Below are 20,666 nucleotides of genomic sequence, written 5' to 3' on the forward strand. Positions count from 1 at the left end.
ATCTAATCTGTTCCAGTCTAGGTTCTAACCCATTTTCAACCAGAGGGCAGATATACTTAGATGGAAGCAACAGAATGGAAAAGTTTTCCTTTACTTATTTTTGATTATTGTTAAGAATACTCAACTGATATTGGTGTTATAATCAGTGACAAGTGTTACATGAATGATATTGATGTTGTTATCGGTGACAATTGTTACAGAAATGATATTGATGTACTAATCAGTGAAAAGTGTTACATGGACGATATTGATGTTGTAATCAGTGAAAACTGTTACATATATGACCTTGATGTTGTAATCAGTGACAAGTATCACATAAATGGTATTGATATGATAATCAGTGACAAGTATCACAATTAAATGGTATTGATATTGTAATCAGTGAAAAATGTTAAATGAATGATATTGATGCAGTAATCAGTGACAAGTATTACATAAATGATATTGATGTTGTAATCAGTGAGAAGTGTTACATAAATGATCGTGATGTTGTAATCAGTGAAAGTATCACATATATGCTATCGATATTGTAATCAGTGACAAGTGATGTTGTAATCAGTGATAAGTGTTAAATGATATTGATGTTGTAATGAGTGACAAGTGTTACATAAATGATATTGCTATCATAATTATTGACAAGTGTTACATAAATGATTTTGATGTTGTTATCGGTGACAATCGTTATATAGACGATATTGATGTTGTAATCAGTAAGAAGTGTTACATAAATGATCTTGATGTTGTAATCAGTGACAACACACATTTATGTAACACTTGTCACTCATTACAACATCACTTGTCACTTATAACAATATAAATAGGCCGCCTATTGATATTGTTGTCAGTGACAAGTGATGTTGTAATCAGTGACAAGTGTTACATAAATGATATTGATGTTGTTATTATTAGAAAGTGATCTATGGTCGATATTGATGTTGTAATGAGTGAGAAGTGTTACATAAATGATGTGGATATTGTAATCAGTGACAAGTATCACATATATGCTATTGATATTGTTATCAGTGACAAGTGAAATTCTAATCAGTGACAAGTGTTACATAAATGATATTGATGTTGTAATCAGCGACAATAAACACATACATAATGTTGATATTGTTATCAGTGACAAGTGATCTTCTAATACGTGACAAGAGTTACATATATATATATATATATATATATATATATATATATATATAAAGAGAGAGAGAGAGAGAGAAGAGAGAGAGAGAGAGAGAGAGAGAGAGAGAGAGAGAGAGAGAGAGAGAGAGAGAGAGAGAGAGAGAGAGAGAGAGAGAGAGAGAGAGAGAGAGAGAGAGAGAGAGAGAGAGAGAGAGAGAGAGAGAGAGAGAGAGAGAACGCGCAACGGCGGGCCTAATTGACCATTCGTAGTCAGGAAACCGAAATAGAAATCGGCTGCTAAACTCATTGTACACCTAGTTTCTAATTATTTAACTTTATACATTGATTATGATACATTGTGATCCAGGGTATCCATGACAAGGATCAAATTCTACGGGACGGATTTAATTAACGAGCCACGGCGGGCCTAATTGATCATTATTAGTCAGGAAACCGGCTTAAAAATCGGCTGCTAAACGTATGTTAGAGCTAACTGCTATTCCTCTAAATATGTTCCGTTCATTCTAAACATTTATTATGAAACATTGGGATCCAGGGTATCCACGACAAGTATGAAATTTTACGGGACGGATTTAATTAACGAGCCACGGCGGGCCTAATTGATCATTAGTAGCCAGGAAACCTTAGCTAGGGCTAGTTGCTATTTATCTAAATGTGTCCCGTTAATTCTAAACATTGATTATGATACATTAGGATCAAGGGTATCCACGACAGGTGTCAAATTCTACGGGACGGATTTCATTAACGAGCCACGGCGGGCCTAATTGATCATGTGTAGTCTAGCCTGGAATCCAAACCTATTATAGCTCCCGAATCTCTCTCCGCAAATTTGCGGAGAGAGACTCGGGAGCTATAAGGGACTGTACGTTATTTAGCGGGGGGGGGGAGGGCCGGTCGTCAGAGGGTCGGGTTAAAAAAAATTTCCTAGGCCCTCCCCCCAGGTCAAAATTTTTTTCCTAGGCCCTCCCCCCAAGCCAAAAAAATTCTCCTAGGCCCTCCCCCCTCCTATCAACTATTGAAAAAATATTCATACGGCGAGAAATAAAACCACCGCGCCGTTTGGAAGTGTCCTTCGCGTTGTATTTTACAATGGGTCTCACCAGCGATCTCCCTCTCGTTTGCCATGCTACTCAATCTTAGGCACCCGTAAGCAAAAAAAATGAATGGCTCGGAGCCCATGTTCCAAGTTTAAAAATATGCTTAATGCATCCTTTGTTCATAGATGATACCACTGTATGATCCTGTATTTAAGTGAAATCTCAAAAGTAATTGTACCCGATTTGTCATTTGCGCCGCTCTAGCGGCGCGCGACGGCCGCATTTAATAGCGCTTTGCAAACTTGTGGGACCTGAGCGGCGTTCGGAGACTATTTAAGTATCTTAAACATTTGAATTTACGTTCATAACTTCAGAAATATTCTATCATGATCATCAAGAATGCTAACCGTCAGGACGACATTTTAACATTACGTAAACAATATCGAGTTCTAGGCTCGTCATCTGTTGCTACTAGAATTTGTCAAATGACACAGAACGTTACCCGGAAAAGTTGATTCCCAGCGACCGGACGTCAATTAATATTCCCCAATATAAAGATGTTGATTCGGGTTTTTAAAAAATCCTACCTTGGGAAACTTACAAAAGTACGGTGTCCCGCGTGGATCGCTGTGAGCGCCGATTGACGACGCTATTAAAAAGGGGGTCCGGGGATGCTTCCCCGGGAAATTTTAGAAATTCAAACCCTCTGAAACGCTATTTAACGCAATTTCAGAGGCAAATTGTCCTTGAGCAAAGTGGGCCCGCCGGCAGCACATGAAAACCTAGCACGTAATTTTGATCGCACTTTCACCCAATAGCATTGTCAAAACCACACTCTCCCTTCGTTTACAAATGTACGTTTTGAAGAACTGACCCGAGAAACACAGCACTCAAACCTTACTACAGTCCTGCGAAGCTTAAGTAGCCGTTGAATATAGTCCGAGATTTTTTTGTGTACATCTACATTTGCCATCTTCAACTACAGAAGTCACTGGAATTGGATAAGACTGAAGAAACAGCATGGAAAAGTCCGCCAACACTGTCCCAGAACCGCCGCACGCGGCACGCCTCTATGTGACAATGTATACGGTTTCGTGATCTTAGCTCCGCCCCACTGCAAAGGCCCGCGAAACCTGGATCATTGCCTTTCTATCGGCCACGCCCACAGCAAAACTTCTAAAGAGATCAAAGGCACACCGCTGTCCACTACTCCGCCACCATGGTAACCGTGCCAAACTCCGCCCCAGGATGTAAGTTTGCTACATTTGTGCTTTTGCTTGCAGTGAACCATGTGCAAGGGGGCACTCGAGAACTTATCAAGCGCAAGTTTATCTGACGTGTATCAAACTAAATTGATAGAACTTACCGTTTTGGAGCCCTCTTCATTTACATACAGGACGAGAGGTGCTTGCACTGTGGTATCAGATTCGAACCGTGGCCGTGACGCAAAAGGGGGAGGGCGTTCGACGCCGCGGTAATTTCGTTATTTCGAGCCAAGTTTATAATCGCACGTAACGTTAAACTGTTCTTGTGTGTTATGTATAGCTTTATGCCTCATGTGTAATAGGGTACCTACTGGCTGAGCTTCAAGGTGAATATTAAAGGTGAATACAAAACAAGTAAGTTTGTGTGACGATCGTTGAATATGTTTTATCTTAGAGATGCCACTACGTAATGGCATTGCGTCAAACGAAGTCACAATTTTTGTTTTGTAATTCAATGTCATTTTTCTTGCTTTTTTAGGACTTATCATAGAATATCTTGTCAGTTACATTTCATTAATTTAGGCCGGCCATTACCTGTTTTGTTTTATGTTCTCGGCCGTCATATTTTTTCAAGATGGCACTCACGTTCAAACAACGCGCGGTACCGGTTTCCTTATTCCTTATTAATAACTTTCGTGAATTCTTTGGAACGTTTTAATGGGTGCTGTATGGTCACAGTGTATGATTTGATATTTCCAAAAGTACATTGCTGGATTATTATTGGGCAATCAACCTGACGGAAATATTCTGGGAACTCTAGTGTAGTACAGTTCATAAAGGTCGCGCTGAGCGACTCATCCCCTCAGCGCAGAACGCCGCTCTGCACATGATTTTTATAGAGTCGCAAGCCACGTTTATACTATATATTAATATATATCAAAAGGATATTTTAGTATTATATCTATCCACCATAAATATCAAGATATCTGACGTCGCATTTCTTATTCTAACCTTACCACTGTGACAATGTATCTGTACATGCGCCGCGAAGCGGCGCGCGCTCAGCTACAAGCGCAAAACATGGGGTTTTCTGAGTGGCTCGGAGCCCATTTTTAGACATTTAGATATGTGTTTGAAGATTCTGAAAGGGATCAATTTTTTTTTCCTAGGCCCTCCCCCCTTGCCAATTTTTTTTCCTTGGCCCTCCCCCCAGGTCAAAATTTTTCTCCTAGGCCCTCCCCCCCGGACGACCGGCCCTCCCCCCCCCCGATAAATACCGTTCAGTCCCTAATAGGTTTGGATTCCAGGCTAGCTACATGTAACGTTAAGGCCTCATTTCTGTATTACTCCGAGTGGGTACCCTAAAAGAATCCGTGGCCCAAAAATTGAACGGCTGCATGAACGTGTGTCTATATGAGTATATCGGTGGGAAATTTCCTTTTAGCTAGCCCAGGTGATATCAAGCGTCAAACTGATGACAGCTTGTTTGTAACTGAAGAAATCATTGAGCAGGCAAAGTTCGGCAGCCGCGCGCGAGGTCGGAAGTACACAGCCCGGGCATTGTGTGTGAATCGGTCCGGCGCTTACAGCTGGAAAGTGGCTAGTTTTGGGGGTGTAGCCAAGTGCAGATTGTAATTGCTATCAAAAGAGATTGTGTGTAGTGAAAATGTTGTCAATTTTTTTACATATCTAGGGTAACTGTTCTCAACATGGAATGAAAAAACATTGGCACATTTTCTATGTCTTCATTACGACTCTACGAACGCGCCCATGTAAAACACGTATTATAACATGTAATCCTATGGGGCGAAAAAACTCACCAACCCCTGAGAAAACGCACTCTTGACCTGGGTCAGTCCACTTGTATTGGTGGCTATATTGCATAATATAGACACAAATCACATAACGACTATTTGTCAACTTTTGTAAGAAAAGAATACCATTTTATCAGTGAAGATATAATTTATCTAATTTTGGAAAATACCTTTGATATTATCAATGATTTATACATTCACTACAATATATATAAAGTATACACCCCTCTTGCTAGTGGAACAGTCTAAAAAGGTTAAATCAAGATGGCGTCGAGCGGTTCAAATTCTCACGTGTTGACATACGAAGGGTGCAATTTTCTACGACAGAGACTTGTTCTAGCAACACTTTCCAACCGGCCCGTGAAAATCAAGAAAATAAGAAGCAAGGATGCCAATCCTGGGGTACAAGGTCCGTATCTTCGATGATTTTTCTTGTTATAACACTGTTTCTTCTTTCTCGTCATGTGCATGCATGTGTCTCGGCTTGCACGTGTCAACTCAAAACAATAAGTTTCTATATGCTAAGTATGAAATTAGATGTCTTATTTGGGCCATTTATTTTTTTGAGGAACGCAACGATTTACTAAGGAAAGACTTTGGTGGATAATCGAAATGTTTGTAAACACTGGATATTGATAAATTTGCAGTTTCCAAGTACTGTACTGTATGTGAACTAACTTTGGCTTTTATGTCTGCAGTGAAATATCAAATTTTGATATTTTCTCCGTCTAGATTTTGAGGCTAGCTTCATACGTCTTCTTGATAGAATCACCAATGGATCCAGGATAGAGGTCAATGAAACAGGTGAGTTAATTTAAAAATTTAATTTAATTTTCAATCCGATATATATACTAGTAAGCTAGTTCGGAGTTGTTACTACGCATGTGCAGTGTCAAAGGTGAAGGCCCCCGAGACGTGAACTAAACCTGGCAGGGTGTTGTTATGCAAATCTAGACAATGTCGAGACGAGCACTGTTTTCAAGCCGGGGGCCTTCACCTTTGGCACATGCGTAGTAGCAACTCCGAACTAGCTTATTCCTTCAAACCTAGCTACGAGTAGTCCTACAACTGTTACACTTTTACACGTCCCCACGTGTTTACACTGTACTATTAATATTATACATTTGTACACATGGGGATGTGTAAAAGTAGGAATAGGTTATAATGTTATATTTGAGCATAACCTTGTACAGTAGCTGTCTCAGTTGGAATGTACATCTTAGTATCCCACTTTAGTATATTATTCACTTGGAGATGAGCATAATTTTTAAGGATCATGAGGTGTTTTCACCAGCCTTATCAAAAGGAACATCCTGTCAATACCACAAAAAATTCTTATTGACAGGAACATCCTGCCGATAGTTTAAAAAAGTCTTGTCGACAGGAAAGCAGGTCGATGGAGCATAAAAAATCATATTAACAGGATTCACAGGAATAGCCTCGGCTTTCGGACATTATTGCAGTTGTCTTTGTGTGGAAGTACATTCATTGGTGAAGTATACTTCTTTATTCTATCCATGTCTCTGATCCCACTCAGAGACGTGATACCAAGACTCGGAATCTCGGAATGTTCTTCTATCCCTGGGTTGTGTTCCAAGTGATTAATACCAAACTTAGTTAGATGCACTTTCTGATGTTTTATTCACTCTGTCTCTTAGCAGACATCCATGTGTCGGTGAGGGTCTAGATCTTCTCTCTAGAAGTCTGGTATCTTGCATATGTGTATTAGTCTATGTTATATGTGAGTGACTGAGTCTATGCTGATTTTACTAACTAACACCACATGTTACATCTTTAATGATATCCAGGTACAACTGTGTACTACCAGCCTGGCCTGCTGCATGGTGGGAAGATAGAACATGACTGTAATGAACAGAGAGCCATCGGGTACTACCTGGAGGCCCTGATCTGTCTGGCTCCCTTCACCAAGGAACCACTCCATGCCACGCTCAGGGGAGTCACCAACGACCAAGTGGACGTTTCCGTACGTTTCTCTGTCAATGTTATTTATTACTGATTACTCTCCAAGCAGAGGTTAGGTTCCAGCTTGCTTTGGACGTCTTTTACTATTTTATTTTGTAAAAAGATAAAATTGACAAAAAGAAAGCCATGGCCTAACCTCTGCTTGGAAAATGCATTGGTAAATGTGAAAACTGTGGCAACTAGGAAGGCAAGGACTTTCTTCAATTGTTGATGAAAAATATGAGCATTTGATTCATCCCCTGAAAGTTTACATGATTTTGTTTTTTTTTCAAATCAGAAAAAAATAAGCAGCAAATTCAAAACCATGAAATTAAGTTTGAGTGGCCTTACCTTTACCTTACAGGTGGACTACCTGAAAGCTACCTGCCTGCCTCTGCTGCAGCAGTTTGGACTCATCGCCAATCTGGACCTGAAGATCACCAAGAGGGGTGCCGCCCCCGAGGGAGGGGGGGAAGTCATCTTTACCTGCCCCAACCCACGCAAGCTCAGGCCCGTCAAGATCACCGACTTCGGCAAGATCAAACGGATCCGAGGATGGGCGTATCCTTTATGTACAGCTTTGTGTGGTCTCTTACTAGTAAGGGCTCTTTTTTCGTTTCTTGGTAACTTATCTCAGCTTATACAGTACATGTTTATATGGTACATATGAAACTAAGAATTTAACTAGAAAGGCCGTCATTTGCCCCTGAGCAATTACAGCATGTTTCGCCAATACCTTTCCTAAGGGTACCTATACCTCAAATATTACATCCGTAGCTTTTACAGTAAGGGAAATACAAGTTTCAGCATAGATTACTAGTATGCAAATGAGGTCCTCATAAGCATAATTTATGGCCAGGTGTATTTACCTTTCTTAAAGGTACCCACATCTCAAATATAACATCAGAACCATGTACAAGGCACATATAACTTCCTGCAATACCATTGGTAGAGCTACCACCTCACATCTACTTGGATTTGGGCAGAAGACGAAGAAAAACAACACAGGCAAGCAAACTGGGCTCCGGTGACGTCCCATGAGGAGCGCTCCTGGGGAAAGTAGGTCATCCGCCCGCAGGCCTGTCAGTGCACAAAATAACCAAAAATTCCATCAAAAAAATGCAAAAAAAAAAAATCATTTTGAAGTAGTGTATGCCAAAAAAAATAATGGGGTCCTTTGGGTAAATATCCAATGCACAACTAAACCAAATTTCAGGTCCTTAGGTTTCAACACCACGGCACTGGAGGCCATAATGTGCGACTTTTGTCTGAAAATGACCAAAAAACCTTGATAAAATCATTTTAAAAACTTATATCCAAAAAATGAAAAAAGCGTCCAGGGGTATACACTTACTCTACCTGCATACCAAATTTCAGCCAATTTGGTCGACGGACGGAGAAGGAGAAGAAGGAGAAGAAGGAGAAGAAACCTGACAAAAACGTTGGCGAAACATAATCAACTAAAATGAAGCTGTGCATTTACTGAAAGGTTTTGTTAAGCACAGATGAGTGTAAACTTACAATAGGTTTTAAACTGAAGTTCTAAAAAAATATTTGCATGGTTGTAAGTTTTAGGAAGACTGTAGTGTGCTTGGGCTAGGGGTTAGTAATACTGCCTTTGGACCTGCAAGTCAAGAAGTGGAATCTCCACAGTGGTTACTCACCTGACTAGCATGATACTGGAAGGGGTTACAGTCTTCAGATGTGATGTTAACCCGGAGGTCCTGTGTACACAATCTACATGCTTGAAGAGAGCCACCTACATTTACAAACCCTCTATACATGATACTTATTGATAAAAGTAGGGTGACACCCCATTGTAGGTAGATCTAACTTCATTCTGGTGTAATTACACATAAAGGCTACAGCTCATACTTACTTCTCCTATGTAAAAAACTGACTTGTTATTCCTAGAGGTAAGTCATGTAGAATTGTGATACAAAGATCTGTTAACCTTAACACATTTGTTAGATTTGCTACCAGAGTCTCACCACAGACAGCCAACAGGATAGTGGAGTCTGCCAGAGGGGTGTTAAACCGTTGCCTGACAGATATCTACATCTACACAGACCATCGCAAGGGTCAACAGGGGGGCAAGTAAGTACTAGAAATCTAAATATCTTTGCACCCTGGCATGTGCAGATTTATGGGAAGGTGCAGCCCCCCACCCCCCTTTCGGAATCAAACATACGTACAGGAGCACCATGAGTGAAGATTGCCTTGATGACATTATCAGACCCGGTGGCAGATGCGCCTCCCCTACCAACCCTTTTTGATTTACTACTGCAGTGGTTTCGTGTCGGCAGTTTTTGCAGTGAACACTCCACTGCTGAGTCATTACACAGCAAACAATACAGATTCTTTGTCAGCATTGCACTTTGTGTGCCCACCGTGAACCTTCTTCCTGCTGCCTATCTCAGTAACCAATAGAGAATGTGGTGCCAAACAGCTACCTCAGTGTGCTAATGGTTAATCACAGAGTGTGGAAGGTTGCCATAGATCCTTGTCCATGGTCAGTTCTGTCAAAGCATAGTTGTAAATCGTATTAGGAAAACTTGTATGGCGAATGCGACTGCATCTCTCATTGTCCCTCCTTGGTGTTTGTGCCCAGATCTCCAGGTTTTGGTCTGACACTTGTGGCAGAAACCACCACCGGGGTCATGTTGGGGTCAGAGGCCGTGTCACGACCCAAGGGTGCCGACGGTGACCCCACGGTACCAGAGGACCTGGGCAGGGGGGCTTCCAAACTCCTCTTGGAAGAGATCTACAGGGTGAGTCTGCCATTGGTACCGGAACTGGAAATGTTTTTGAGAACAAAGCTTCCAAAGGATTACATTCCAAAGGATTACATACAACAACTTCTCAGACATATTCCTAACAATCTATGCATTCTTTTAAGTATTTGAAAATACTTAGGCCACACCGATTGGATGTATTGGCCATCATCACAGTCAGCTGACTCCAGTATGGTTTCCTTGTGAAAGTAGCAGAAAAATAGCACCAAAACTGTCTTAACCACAGTCTTTACAGTACATTTTTGTAATTGATAAAAATTTGGTAATATAATACATAAATTATATTATTATATAGATATTTTTCATTTCTGTAATAGATATTACCTTTCGATCACTTACTAGTAATGTAGTGCAAAAGATCTTAGAACGTACTGGAATAAAAGTACATTTGTAGTAGAAAAACTGTAGTGCTTACATAGCTTTGTGGCTATTGAAATGGAGATGGCCACTCCCCCATAGGTGATACACCATATGATGTAAGGACTTTACTTTAGCTTTTATAACGACAATCTTTACTGCAATTCCCTGCAGGGTGGCTGTGTAGACTCTGTGAACCAGTCTATAGCTCTGCTGTTCATGGCTCTTGGGGACCAGGATGTGTCCAAAGCTGTTCTGGGACCACTTACTCCTTACACGTGAGTATCTACTGTGTCCCTGCATATTGTATTCTCTCTCATGATTTCAAAGTTTAGAGTTTTCTTCACTGCAACAAGAAAACATAATGTTATTTCAATATCTTACTGTGTTGAACTTATCACTTTGGTACTATACTTTGCACGTCTTGAAATGTTCGCGGCGGTTTTGTTTTTGTTGGCGCCTCTCCAGTGCTCAATCATGAGACAGCAATATGTGTTTTTGTGCGACAGTATTGTTTATTAGACAAAAGCCTACTGGAAATCAAATTTCTTCAAAAATAAATGAATTTACAGTAATTTTTGTGAATTCCTGCAGAATAGTGTAAAGTGTTTTGTCTGTTAGTGTGATGTATCTAATATTTGACAGTAACAAAAATCCATTTTTTTTATGTTTCAGGATTCAGTTTCTTCGGCATCTTCAAGATTTCTTCAAAGTGATGTTCAAAATAGAAACTCTAAAAGCGGACGATGATACAGAATTGTGCACTGGGGCTGACAAAATCCAGTTAACATGTATTGGGGTTGGCTACACAAATCTCAGCAAGAAAACCTCATAGTCCACACTTAGGTTGTTTGTAATATGCATCCACACCTACCAGGCCTGTAGCTTGTACTACCCAGGTACATTGGTGTGCAATCTGTTCTTACAGGGCATTAGCTCTGGACAGCTGTCAGCCAATCAGACACTCTCCTGGCACATGCCTGTATCTTTTTTTTTTTTTTGCTTGGGTATTACAAGCTGGGGGTCAGGTAAGGAAGGCAGGTAAATAGTGCTAACTAGGATCAAATCATGATATGATCCTTTCACACTCAGACTTTTTTGATATATTGAATAAAGAATATGTCCATATTACAAGACAATACTTGTGTTTTCTGTGCACTATATGGCTAAAGTATTTAAAATTCAAGAAAGACAAAACACATAATTACGTACTACACATACACTATCTGTAACATTTTATTTGACATTGCGACGTGGTGCCTCACAACTTGTCTACCTTTGACAGCATGAATGGCTATTTGCACATTGGTGAGTCACACGCACTATGTTGGTCTTAGCATTAGAATTCACACCTTACTCCAGCATGGATCAAACCCACTGTGTATCTATTTCTATCTGCAACAATCTTTTGCCATAGGTGTGGTCACATTCATTGTACAATTTTTGGCAATGTCTCAGGGGTGAGCCAAATGGTTATTTGGGGTAGGATTCTGTCACAAGACAGCTGAATTTTGTGCAGCACATCAACAACTGTCCAAGAATGCTCTCAGCTGGATGTCACAAACCTATTGTACAATGAATGTGACCTGGCCCTAGGGCTGTCTCCAGCTTTTAATCTTTTTTTTCCATCCCATTCTTTGTTGCGGGGTGGGGGGTGGCGCATCTATCAAAGGCCTTGGAAGACATTTAACCAAGATTGATGAAAAGGGTGTTGCATTTACGTTGCAAATGAAATATGATTCAATTGTAAGTTGGAAGCAAATTTTGTTGTTAAATCTGTCATTTTCAGCTTACAAAAATATATTCTCATGTCATAAAGTTCCAATTTTTGGTCCGATGTTTTTTTCCATTCCAACAAGCAAATTTCCGTCCCAGGAAGGAGGGGAGGGTCTTGGAGACAGCCCTGCTAGACATCATGCTGACAACACTTAATTTGTACATCTCACATTGAAGCCAGTGTGTACTAACTAGACCTTACTCTTGAATCAACATCAGCAAAGGTCCTTGTGAAGATATAGTCATCGTAAAAACGTAGTACATGTACTAGGCATTTGTTAGCAGCCATTGATACATTGTACAGCTTTGTTTTATGAGCTAAAGTTAGTACACATTGTCACACATTATGAACACACAATATCTATAGGCACTAATCATATAGCCTTTAAAAAAAGCATGCATTGATCAAGAAGAACTTGAAGGACATCTACATTGGTGCCTTTGCAAAGCGTGATTGCAACTGGGGCTACATGTGTATTAAGGTATGTGACATTACTCTTTCTTCACTAAATCAGCCTAGGGAGTACACTTTGACATTCCATTTATGTAACATAATATTTCTACTTTATAAATCTTAAACTATTTGACAAGAAATATTACACTTCCAGACACCAAAGTAATTTTTTACCTTGTGTTCCTTTGTTCTGTGCTGTTGTAGCTGTACCTTAAGATATTAGTACTTGTCTGCTATGTAGTGAGTTATTAGTAAGAATTCTTATTGTAGACTAAGAAATTGGTCTTTCGTAGACAGTATGCACATACTCATTAATATGACTTGATAATTGAGGTATCATTCTTTACCCTCACTTAAACCTGAGCTGAGACTTTTCAACATGACCAAACATGGAGGCAACATGAACTAGATTTGTTCTCAGATTTGAAAAAAAAATTATGCTTAACCGGAACATCAATTTTAAAACAGATGAGTTTATGCTGAGTGCACTCACATTTAGGAATTGAATATACAATGAAGTTGACATGTAAGTTTTCCGCCTTATGCTTCTTGAGGAATGTATAGTGTACTTTCAAATGTCCAAGAACAATGGACATAAAGTTGGTGTGGCCTACTTAAGATTGTATTGCTATTAGTAATTGTCTAGCTGCCAAGTGGTGATTAGAAATCAAGTAATCATGTGGAAATATGATAGTTACATATTTGAGGAATGTGCACAATCTTTTCTCCCACTGTCTTTCACTGTTGCACATTATATGGTCTCTAAAAATATAATGTTGGCAAAAGTAATATAACATTCAATGTGTTGTATATATATTTATAAGTGAACAACACAAGTACATGACTGGTATTCATCTTATTCTCTCCTTTTATCAATTTGTACTCCTTGATAAATTTATATTGTTCAATGGTTTATGGCTTTTTAGCCCATACATGTAAGTGCCCTTAAATTCTTCATTTTGCAACTTTGCATACACTATAATTTTTTCCATACAATGTAGACATTTCTATACAATGGAAACATTTTGCTATGTTTATATTCAAAATTTATTTCTGCAATATATATATTTCATTTTATTTAGGTACAATTTTGAAAGGTTTTCTTATTACTAAAGATGTGTTCATTCATGTTGGTTGATAAGATATCCCCATGTCACATTGGTCATACAGTTTCTGTTGTTTAGCTACAGGATTTTTAGCATAGCCATGACAGAAATGATCACCAACAAGAATCTTGACAACTTTTTCAAATATAAGGCAGCTGAATTTTGTACGACACATCTACTGTCCCAAAAATGCCCTTCATTTTACCTGATGTACAATGAATGTGCCTGGGCCCTTACTCTGGATACTGTAAGAAGGCTTTAAGTTCGGGGGGACCAAAGTTAGAACATAGAGCTTCATGGCGGATTTAAGTTTGCAGTTGAAACAATAGTGGTGCTACAGTCATAAGACGGATCAAACATTTTTTGCATTGTGCGTTTGGTTTATTGTGCTTATTGAGATACCCTAAGTTGGTTTTAAAATTCAAGTTTGTGTTTTGAAGTGATCAACGCAAAAACTGCTAACATGAAACCTTTGCAAACATTTTGCCTTTTACAGTTATATCAGCTCTATGACTGTAATTGGCTGACCAGTGCTTGTGCTGTCTTTTTTGCTGCCCATGACCATAGAATGATGTAAATGTTACACCACTGATCGTGGCCTTACTCTGCCGCTGTCTTCTTGGGTTTGCAGCTCCTCTGGTGGACCACCAGGCGGTCTGGCAAGAAGGTCCGGCCGCAGATGGGGCACGGGACCAGGTTAGCCTGGGCCGCCTTCCACGCCGCCTCGTTCATTGCGTCGATATCGTAGGATCCAGATGCTGGGGACGGTTAACAACGGTAAGAGGAATCAATACACAACAGTCAAAGAGAACTTTGGAATTTCATAACCTAGACTATAGAGGATTTTCACTCCCTTTACATTCAATGAAGTAGGCAGGTGCTGACCGCCATGTTGGTGTCCCTATTTGCATTTCAGTAGATTGTTGCTTAAAGCGTATCCATCAAGTTTTACCGGTACGTTTTGAAATGATATCCTTCTGGTATTCTTGTCTTTTAGCTGTTTAACTCTTGATAGGTTATTTGAGAGGGTCAGAAGACCTTTAAATGTATACAAAAACATTCAAGCATTCACTGAAATGCAAATAGAGACACCAACATGGCTGAGGGCACAGCAATGACTACGCATGAGAATGCTGATATGCCTCTGATTCTGTGAACTGTTCAGATTTTGAGAAGTGTGGTATTGCTAGGCCTTATGCATGCATTCATACATTATTAACAAGTTAAAAGCAAGATTAAGTGTGGCGGAACTAATCTGTTTCCTTTCCTCATATCAGTTATTGATTTCCTGATTTCTTCGGTTGTTGAATTATTCAGCAGACCTTTGTAACTCATTCATGTTCAAATAGAAAAATTGAACTTACATTGATTATGAATTATCAGTAAACTGCTAAGTACTATACTAGGCATTTCATTTGTATATTCCTATTAGATGATATTTAGATTAGGGCTTTTTCCAGCTCAAAGTCTTTTTCTAATCATCCAAATTTTTGTTTGACATAGTGCCAAAGGAAATCTTGGGAATTCTGGGGAAAATATGGATATTTGTACCCCTGCAAAGTTTACATATTTCTTCCTTCTTGATGGATAGATTTCAAAATGCACTAACATTTCCACGCACTGAATTTTGTCTAGTCTACCATGAGGAGCAGCATTCCGTAAAATAATGGAATGATGGACACTGGAAAACCCCTGATCTAGACTTATATGATCATTCATTAACATGCAATCCATGCATGTTACACAAAAGATTAGCGTGCAATGCATGCATGTTACACAAAAGTGAAAAGTGAAAGGTGAAGTTGTATAAAAAAGTTGGTACCTGTTCCTCCTATTGTCCAGAAGAGGGAAAGGAAGGAAGGAATGAAAAAGAGAAAAGATGAACATGTGATTAAGATTTCCCAACATTCTGTTGATGTTTGACAGGTGTTCAATGTTGTCGCTGAATTTCTTCCAATGATAAATTCTTACTGATAAACTAGTACAAACTGTGCTACTTCACTGAAGGCTAGACATTCAGGTAATAAGATACGCACGCAAGCGAAGGTAGCAGTCTCTCAAACAACTGGATAGATTTTTGGAGCGGTCAGACGTTTCAGGTAGCATCCACTACCTTCTGTCAGGTAGTGGATATATGTTTACTGTTACCTTGTGCAAACTACTGTTTCACTATCTCTACTTAGACTGAATAGAGGCGTGAATCAAAAAGATGCTTGCATCACAACTCATAGATTTACTACACGCAAAACTCTAACCTATCATATAATCTGGCCAAGTTTTATCTAAAGTTGAGGGGGGCATACCTGTGATCGGCCTGACTTCAGGTTTCTTAGGTTCCGGGCGTCGCATGGACTTGGGAAGCTGGTCGTTCTCCAGGTGCCATTTCTTCATACACTGTGGTTCGTGGATGGAGATGGACTTGGTCCCGAACTCCCGTCCGCAGATGTAGCACACCACGGTGGCAGGGCGACGCACAACCGGGGTCTTCGACTTCTGCATAGTGGAATGTAGTACCGTTGAGTATTTAAAGAACAGATGTCAAAGAAAAAGGACTAGGACCTTTAATGATCAGAAAGGAAACTCGTGGAGCTAAGGATGGACACAGTAGAGACAGTTAAAGAAAGACTGATAGCAGCTGCAGAGCGTCCAGACCACTGCAGCAGCAGAACACAGTGGACTATTACTACCATAATGTTGAACATTCAAGTTCAAGTTCACCACAGGGGGACACTCAGACATGCACATATTAAACATTTATGACTCCTTTTCATGTGATAATTCTTAAGAGAATTATGAATCACTGTTGTTTCACACTAGTAAAAATGGTTGAAAGGAAATTGTCATTTACCGATGGAGCAGGATATGATTTTGACAAGTTGGGGCCACCTGCAGCACCTGATGCACCTCCCTTAGGCTTGCAGCTGCGCTGGTGGACTGCCAGCCTGGCGAAACATAGGATCAGGTCAAGGCACAGCCACATTTGTCTATTTCTTTGATATGACTATGATTTTAAGAAAGCATTTTCGCACACGCCAAAAATGCTTTAAGGACAGACAGTTACCAAAAACAATAATTATGCAACTAACTGACTCAGAGGAAGAGTTAATTGTCATAGATAATCAACATGTAGTTCTCTATCTGTTAGTCATACTATGTGACTGTTACTTAGCATACCTGTCAGGTTGGAAAGTACGTCCACAGTTCCCACAAGGCACCAGCTGGGACTGTGCGCTCTTCCACGCCGCTTCATTCCTCTCTTCTGCACTCATCGACGACGATCCCATCTTCTTGGGCTCAGGTCGTCTCTGGCCGCGTGGAAGCTGCTGATTTTCCAGTCGCCATTTTTTCAGGCACTGCGGCTCGTGGATGTCGATAGACTTTGAGCCGAACTCCCTGCCGCAGATGTAGCACACGACAGTACGCGGCTTCTGAGGGGGTGTTGATGATGATGATTTGGGCATGGCCCCTCCTTTTGAAGGAACGGATGTGGCGGTGGCAGACGGGGTTGTTTTGTGAGCGGTGCTGCCGTCCTTGGGTCTACAGCCCCTCTGGTGCACGGGAAGACGGTCGGGATTAAAGGTTCGCCCACACGTAGGACAGGGAACCAGGCTGGCCTGCGAGCTCTGCCAAGCTGCCTCGTTAGCGGCATCCACATCGTAGCTGCCTCCACCTTTAACCGCGACCTCCTGCGGTTTGACGGGCGTGGGCCTGCGCAAGTGCTTTGGTAGCCTGGCGTTTTCCGCTTTCCACTTATCTATACACTGCGGTTCATGTATTGCTAATGATTTGGACCCGAACTCTCTCCCACAGATGTAGCATACCCTGAATGTGGGCCTCTTTGGTGCGACAGTGGGTAGGTTTGCTTTAGGTTTGGTTGAACCACCCTCACTGTTGTCACTTAGTGTGACTGTAGATGGGCGGGCTATCCTCTTTGCCTTTGCACTGCCTAACTTGCTTTTGCTGGACATGTTGTTGTCACTCTTCTGATTAGAAGACCTTGAACTACTATAGCCACCTTTAGACTCGGGTCTTGAGATGGGGGTGCTCGACGAACTACCAGTTTGGGTATGCTGTCTTGATCGAGGAGAAACTGGAGGAAGATCTAACCTGGGAGACACGATAGGAATTCCTTGCGAAGTCCGAGGGGATTGGTCAATATCAATGATTTGATGATCGGGAAGAGAGGGATTCTCTAACGTAGCAGTGCCTGGTCTCGGCGGTCTCTTGGACAACGTCCTTGTCTTTGGCCTCTCCAGGGTTCTAGTTTTGGGCCTCTTGAGTCGTGAAACAGTTTCCTTGTTTGACGTAGCCTCGTTTTCCTGGGGTCTGGTCCGACGGTTGTCTATGTGGGGCAACGAAAATGGTTTAACCGGCGACCGTTTTCGCTGACTTGTGGGTAACTTGTAGTTCTCTCTGTGCCACTTCTCCAGACACTTTGGCTCATGTAGTCTTATAGAGTGGGAGCCAAACTGTCTCCCACATACGTAACACACCAGCATACCAGGGGGCAAGGCTCAGGCTGGGCAGAGGGGGAGGGGGTGGGGCTGCCAGGAACGAGACTCAAGTCCTGACTGTGTCCCATTGGAGCTAGCGGGATCCTTGCATCCAGGCTGTCTGACATTTTCTAAGATTTGCCTACAAGTAGAACAACAGTGGAGGGTATTAAAAGTTAAGACCATTGTTTGACACAAATGTAATTTTTCACAAAATATCAGACATGTAAAACATTAGATTAGCATTAGCTCCAAGTGCCCTCAGTCCAAAATTAATTTGCTTGATGTTTTGTGTAGATGAAACAAACTATGCTTGTTGTTGGTTACAATTTTCTATCATTATGGTCATTGGTTGATATTTGGTATTGTAGGCTCATAGAGCATTTCAATTAATCTCCAAGCAGATCTTTTGGTTGGCAAGACAGTGTCCATGGGCCCAAACCAGTATCCAGGGCCAGTCGAATTTGCCCTAGATACTGTTTTGTCCTGTTGACACTGTCTTGCCAACCAAATTATCTGCTTGGAGATTAATTGAAATGCTCTAAGAGCCTACAAAATTTTTATTGAATTTAAACTCTGTTCTTCATGAAAAACATTTTTTTTGTAGCTCGTGCATACCGTGTACCATGGGATAGAATTTCTATTTTACAGAAATGGTCCCAGACTACAAAGTCCCAGACTACAAAGTCATATACATGCATTTTTATGCCAGGCAACACTCTGTTCTCTGACATTTTTAAGTAAAATTAAAATTATCAAAAAGCCAAGACACAGGGCTGCAAGGAAAAGCTGAAACTGATTATATAAATTCCCAATAACGTGTAACGTTATATAGTTTCCGCCACAAACTTAAAACGCTGAGAAAACCTCCTTTCCCCTCGTACTGCAAAATTACGAACTCAAAATGATTGACAGTCAATGTAACTGGTATCCTCCTTTTGGGACTTCAATAATGCTTAAAACCAATTGTTACAGTCAAGGTCAAACCAATTTTCAAAATAAACAGCAAAAGGCAGCAAGGTCAGAAGGTGTATGTAACGTTAGACACATTTACATTAACATGACTTTGCAACTTAGGTTTCATATGAATCTTGTGATATAGTTTGCATGTCAGATATCCATGACAAGTTGTAACTGTTACCTGTCAGTCCATGACAGTAATGCAATTACTGAGGGGGACAGGAAGTAAGTAAGCTTAAGTAAAGGACATAGCGTTATGTCATAATGCCTATGTTTAGACACTATATTTAATGGCATAACAATATTGTTACAGACAACACTGAAGAACGCCCTGTGCTATGCACAAACAAAGCTCCAAATGAGCAACATGCAAAAACAACATTAAAGTGTTAACCATGGCTGACTAAATCCACCCTTAACGTTAACGTAATTTACACGTTCAACTTCAACTCTTAACGTTACGTTACAAATGCCATTAAGTGCAAAATGACCAACTAGCCTAGAATCATGATATGTTGTGCAAATAGTTCAAGCTTGGTGTCTGAATGAAAGGGAACCTACGTTTGTGTGTGTGTCAGTGTTGTAAGAGAGTCACCGCCATGGCCGCCTTTGTTATGGGCTGCCCGGCTGCCTAGTAACGTTTGACGCACTGGGCGGGGCCGCGTACATGTTGCTATGGAGAACGCGTGCCGTTGCTACACAGCGGGTGTCTTATCTACAATTCCTCGGAGTACACTTTTCCTTCTTGAAGACGATACTACATGGATTTAGCATTGTGTAGATAGAAGAGTTACCCGGAGAAAGCTAGCGTCACTGTTGTAACACAGTTGTACACCTACCTGTTTTTTCATACCACCTGCTTCCGCCATTTTGGAAACGCGCACTGATTTCTCCACTTTTCACACAAGTCGCTAGGTGGCAGTTGCACACAGGGCCACTTCAGCGATTGTCGTAAAGAGGCAACAGCAATATGAAAAGCATGCAAGTTTGTTAGGGGCCTACTACCTACCACTGAGACAGTGAGAGATAGATAGGAGGTTCGTATTGAACACAACTTAGGTACGCCTGTTCATTATTCGAGCAGATTTATCAATATGTCAAAACTTATGCATTTCTGTAACATTTCTAGCTAACTTCATTAACAATTAGGCATTTTCCGAAATTCCCACCAAAAAACATTTAGAATATGATATCTCAACGTAACTGCTACAAGTGATAAGTTTTAATACTCTAGGCAATCTCTAAAATACTGTCCTTTATTTCAAAAGTATACGGATTATCACATGGCAAAATGTTTCTCACTCGCATACAGACACTATCTGTCACAGTTATATCATGTTATTTAGGACCTCGCCATACAGTTTCGGCCATAACATTAAAAGCACTAGTAATCGTCAGATCATTGTCGCGCCTTTTATATGTTTCAATCACCCAGTCAGAACAGAAACAACACATCACCCGATGTTTCTTTTTTAATGGCGTCTCACAAACCAACGATTAAACCCACCCACAGTCGACGGCGTGTGTGCCGCTGTCGTGTTTGTTTGATAGCTCGGTCGTTATA

General features: G+C 40.7%; 2 protein-coding genes across 3 annotated transcripts; one reads left to right on the top strand and one right to left on the bottom strand.

Annotated features, from left to right (window-relative positions):
- The first annotated feature begins 5,396 nt into the window (after nucleotides 1-5,396).
- LOC136428430 (RNA 3'-terminal phosphate cyclase-like protein) lies at nucleotides 5,397-11,411 on the top strand. Its single transcript, XM_066417921.1, has 8 exons — nucleotides 5,397-5,608; nucleotides 5,932-6,003; nucleotides 7,008-7,183; nucleotides 7,526-7,722; nucleotides 9,133-9,258; nucleotides 9,773-9,932; nucleotides 10,488-10,591; nucleotides 10,989-11,411. The coding sequence occupies exons 1-8, from the start codon at nucleotides 5,464-5,466 to the stop codon at nucleotides 11,146-11,148; spliced, it is 1,140 nt and encodes a 379-aa protein (XP_066274018.1). The 5' UTR covers nucleotides 5,397-5,463; the 3' UTR covers nucleotides 11,149-11,411.
- Nucleotides 11,412-11,533: 122 nt separating this feature from the next.
- LOC136428429 (zinc finger protein 474-like) lies at nucleotides 11,534-19,995 on the bottom strand. 2 transcript variants are annotated; one of them, XM_066417920.1, is made up of 5 exons: nucleotides 19,942-19,995; nucleotides 16,824-18,284; nucleotides 16,498-16,591; nucleotides 15,953-16,142; nucleotides 11,534-14,407 (listed from the first exon to the last, which is right to left on the bottom strand). In XM_066417920.1, the coding sequence occupies exons 2-5, from the start codon at nucleotides 18,146-18,148 to the stop codon at nucleotides 14,250-14,252; spliced, it is 1,767 nt and encodes a 588-aa protein (XP_066274017.1). In that variant the 5' UTR covers nucleotides 18,149-18,284; nucleotides 19,942-19,995; the 3' UTR covers nucleotides 11,534-14,249. The 2 variants fall into 2 exon arrangements, with proteins under 2 accessions (XP_066274017.1, XP_066274016.1); XM_066417919.1 differs by lacking the exon at nucleotides 19,942-19,995 and adding an exon at nucleotides 19,664-19,845.
- Nucleotides 19,996-20,666: the final 671 nt, after the last annotated feature.

The sequence above is a fragment of the Branchiostoma lanceolatum genome, chromosome 2 (genome assembly GCF_035083965.1).
Source record: "Branchiostoma lanceolatum isolate klBraLanc5 chromosome 2, klBraLanc5.hap2, whole genome shotgun sequence".
NCBI classification, from domain to species: Eukaryota; Metazoa; Chordata; class Leptocardii; order Amphioxiformes; family Branchiostomatidae; genus Branchiostoma; species Branchiostoma lanceolatum.

Bases quoted from the DNA above. Each gene is read 5' to 3' on its own strand.
- LOC136428430 (XM_066417921.1), top strand. From the start codon at position 5,464: ATGGCGTCGAGCGGTTCAAATTCTCACGTGTTGACATACGAAGGGTGC. The intron at 5,609-5,931 runs GTCCGTATCTTC...TTCTCCGTCTAG, and splicing joins TGCCAATCCTGGGGTACAAG to ATTTTGAGGCTAGCTTCATA. The intron at 7,184-7,525 runs GTACGTTTCTCT...TTTACCTTACAG, and splicing joins ACGACCAAGTGGACGTTTCC to GTGGACTACCTGAAAGCTAC.
- LOC136428429 (XM_066417920.1), bottom strand. From the start codon at position 18,148: ATGCTGGTGTGTTACGTATGTGGGAGACAGTTTGGCTCCCACTCTATA. The intron at 16,592-16,823 runs GTATGCTAAGTA...ATGTTTCGCCAG, and splicing joins CGTACTTTCCAACCTGACAG to GCTGGCAGTCCACCAGCGCA. The intron at 14,408-15,952 runs GTATGCCCCCCT...AACCGTCCCCAG, and splicing joins TGAAGTCAGGCCGATCACAG to CATCTGGATCCTACGATATC.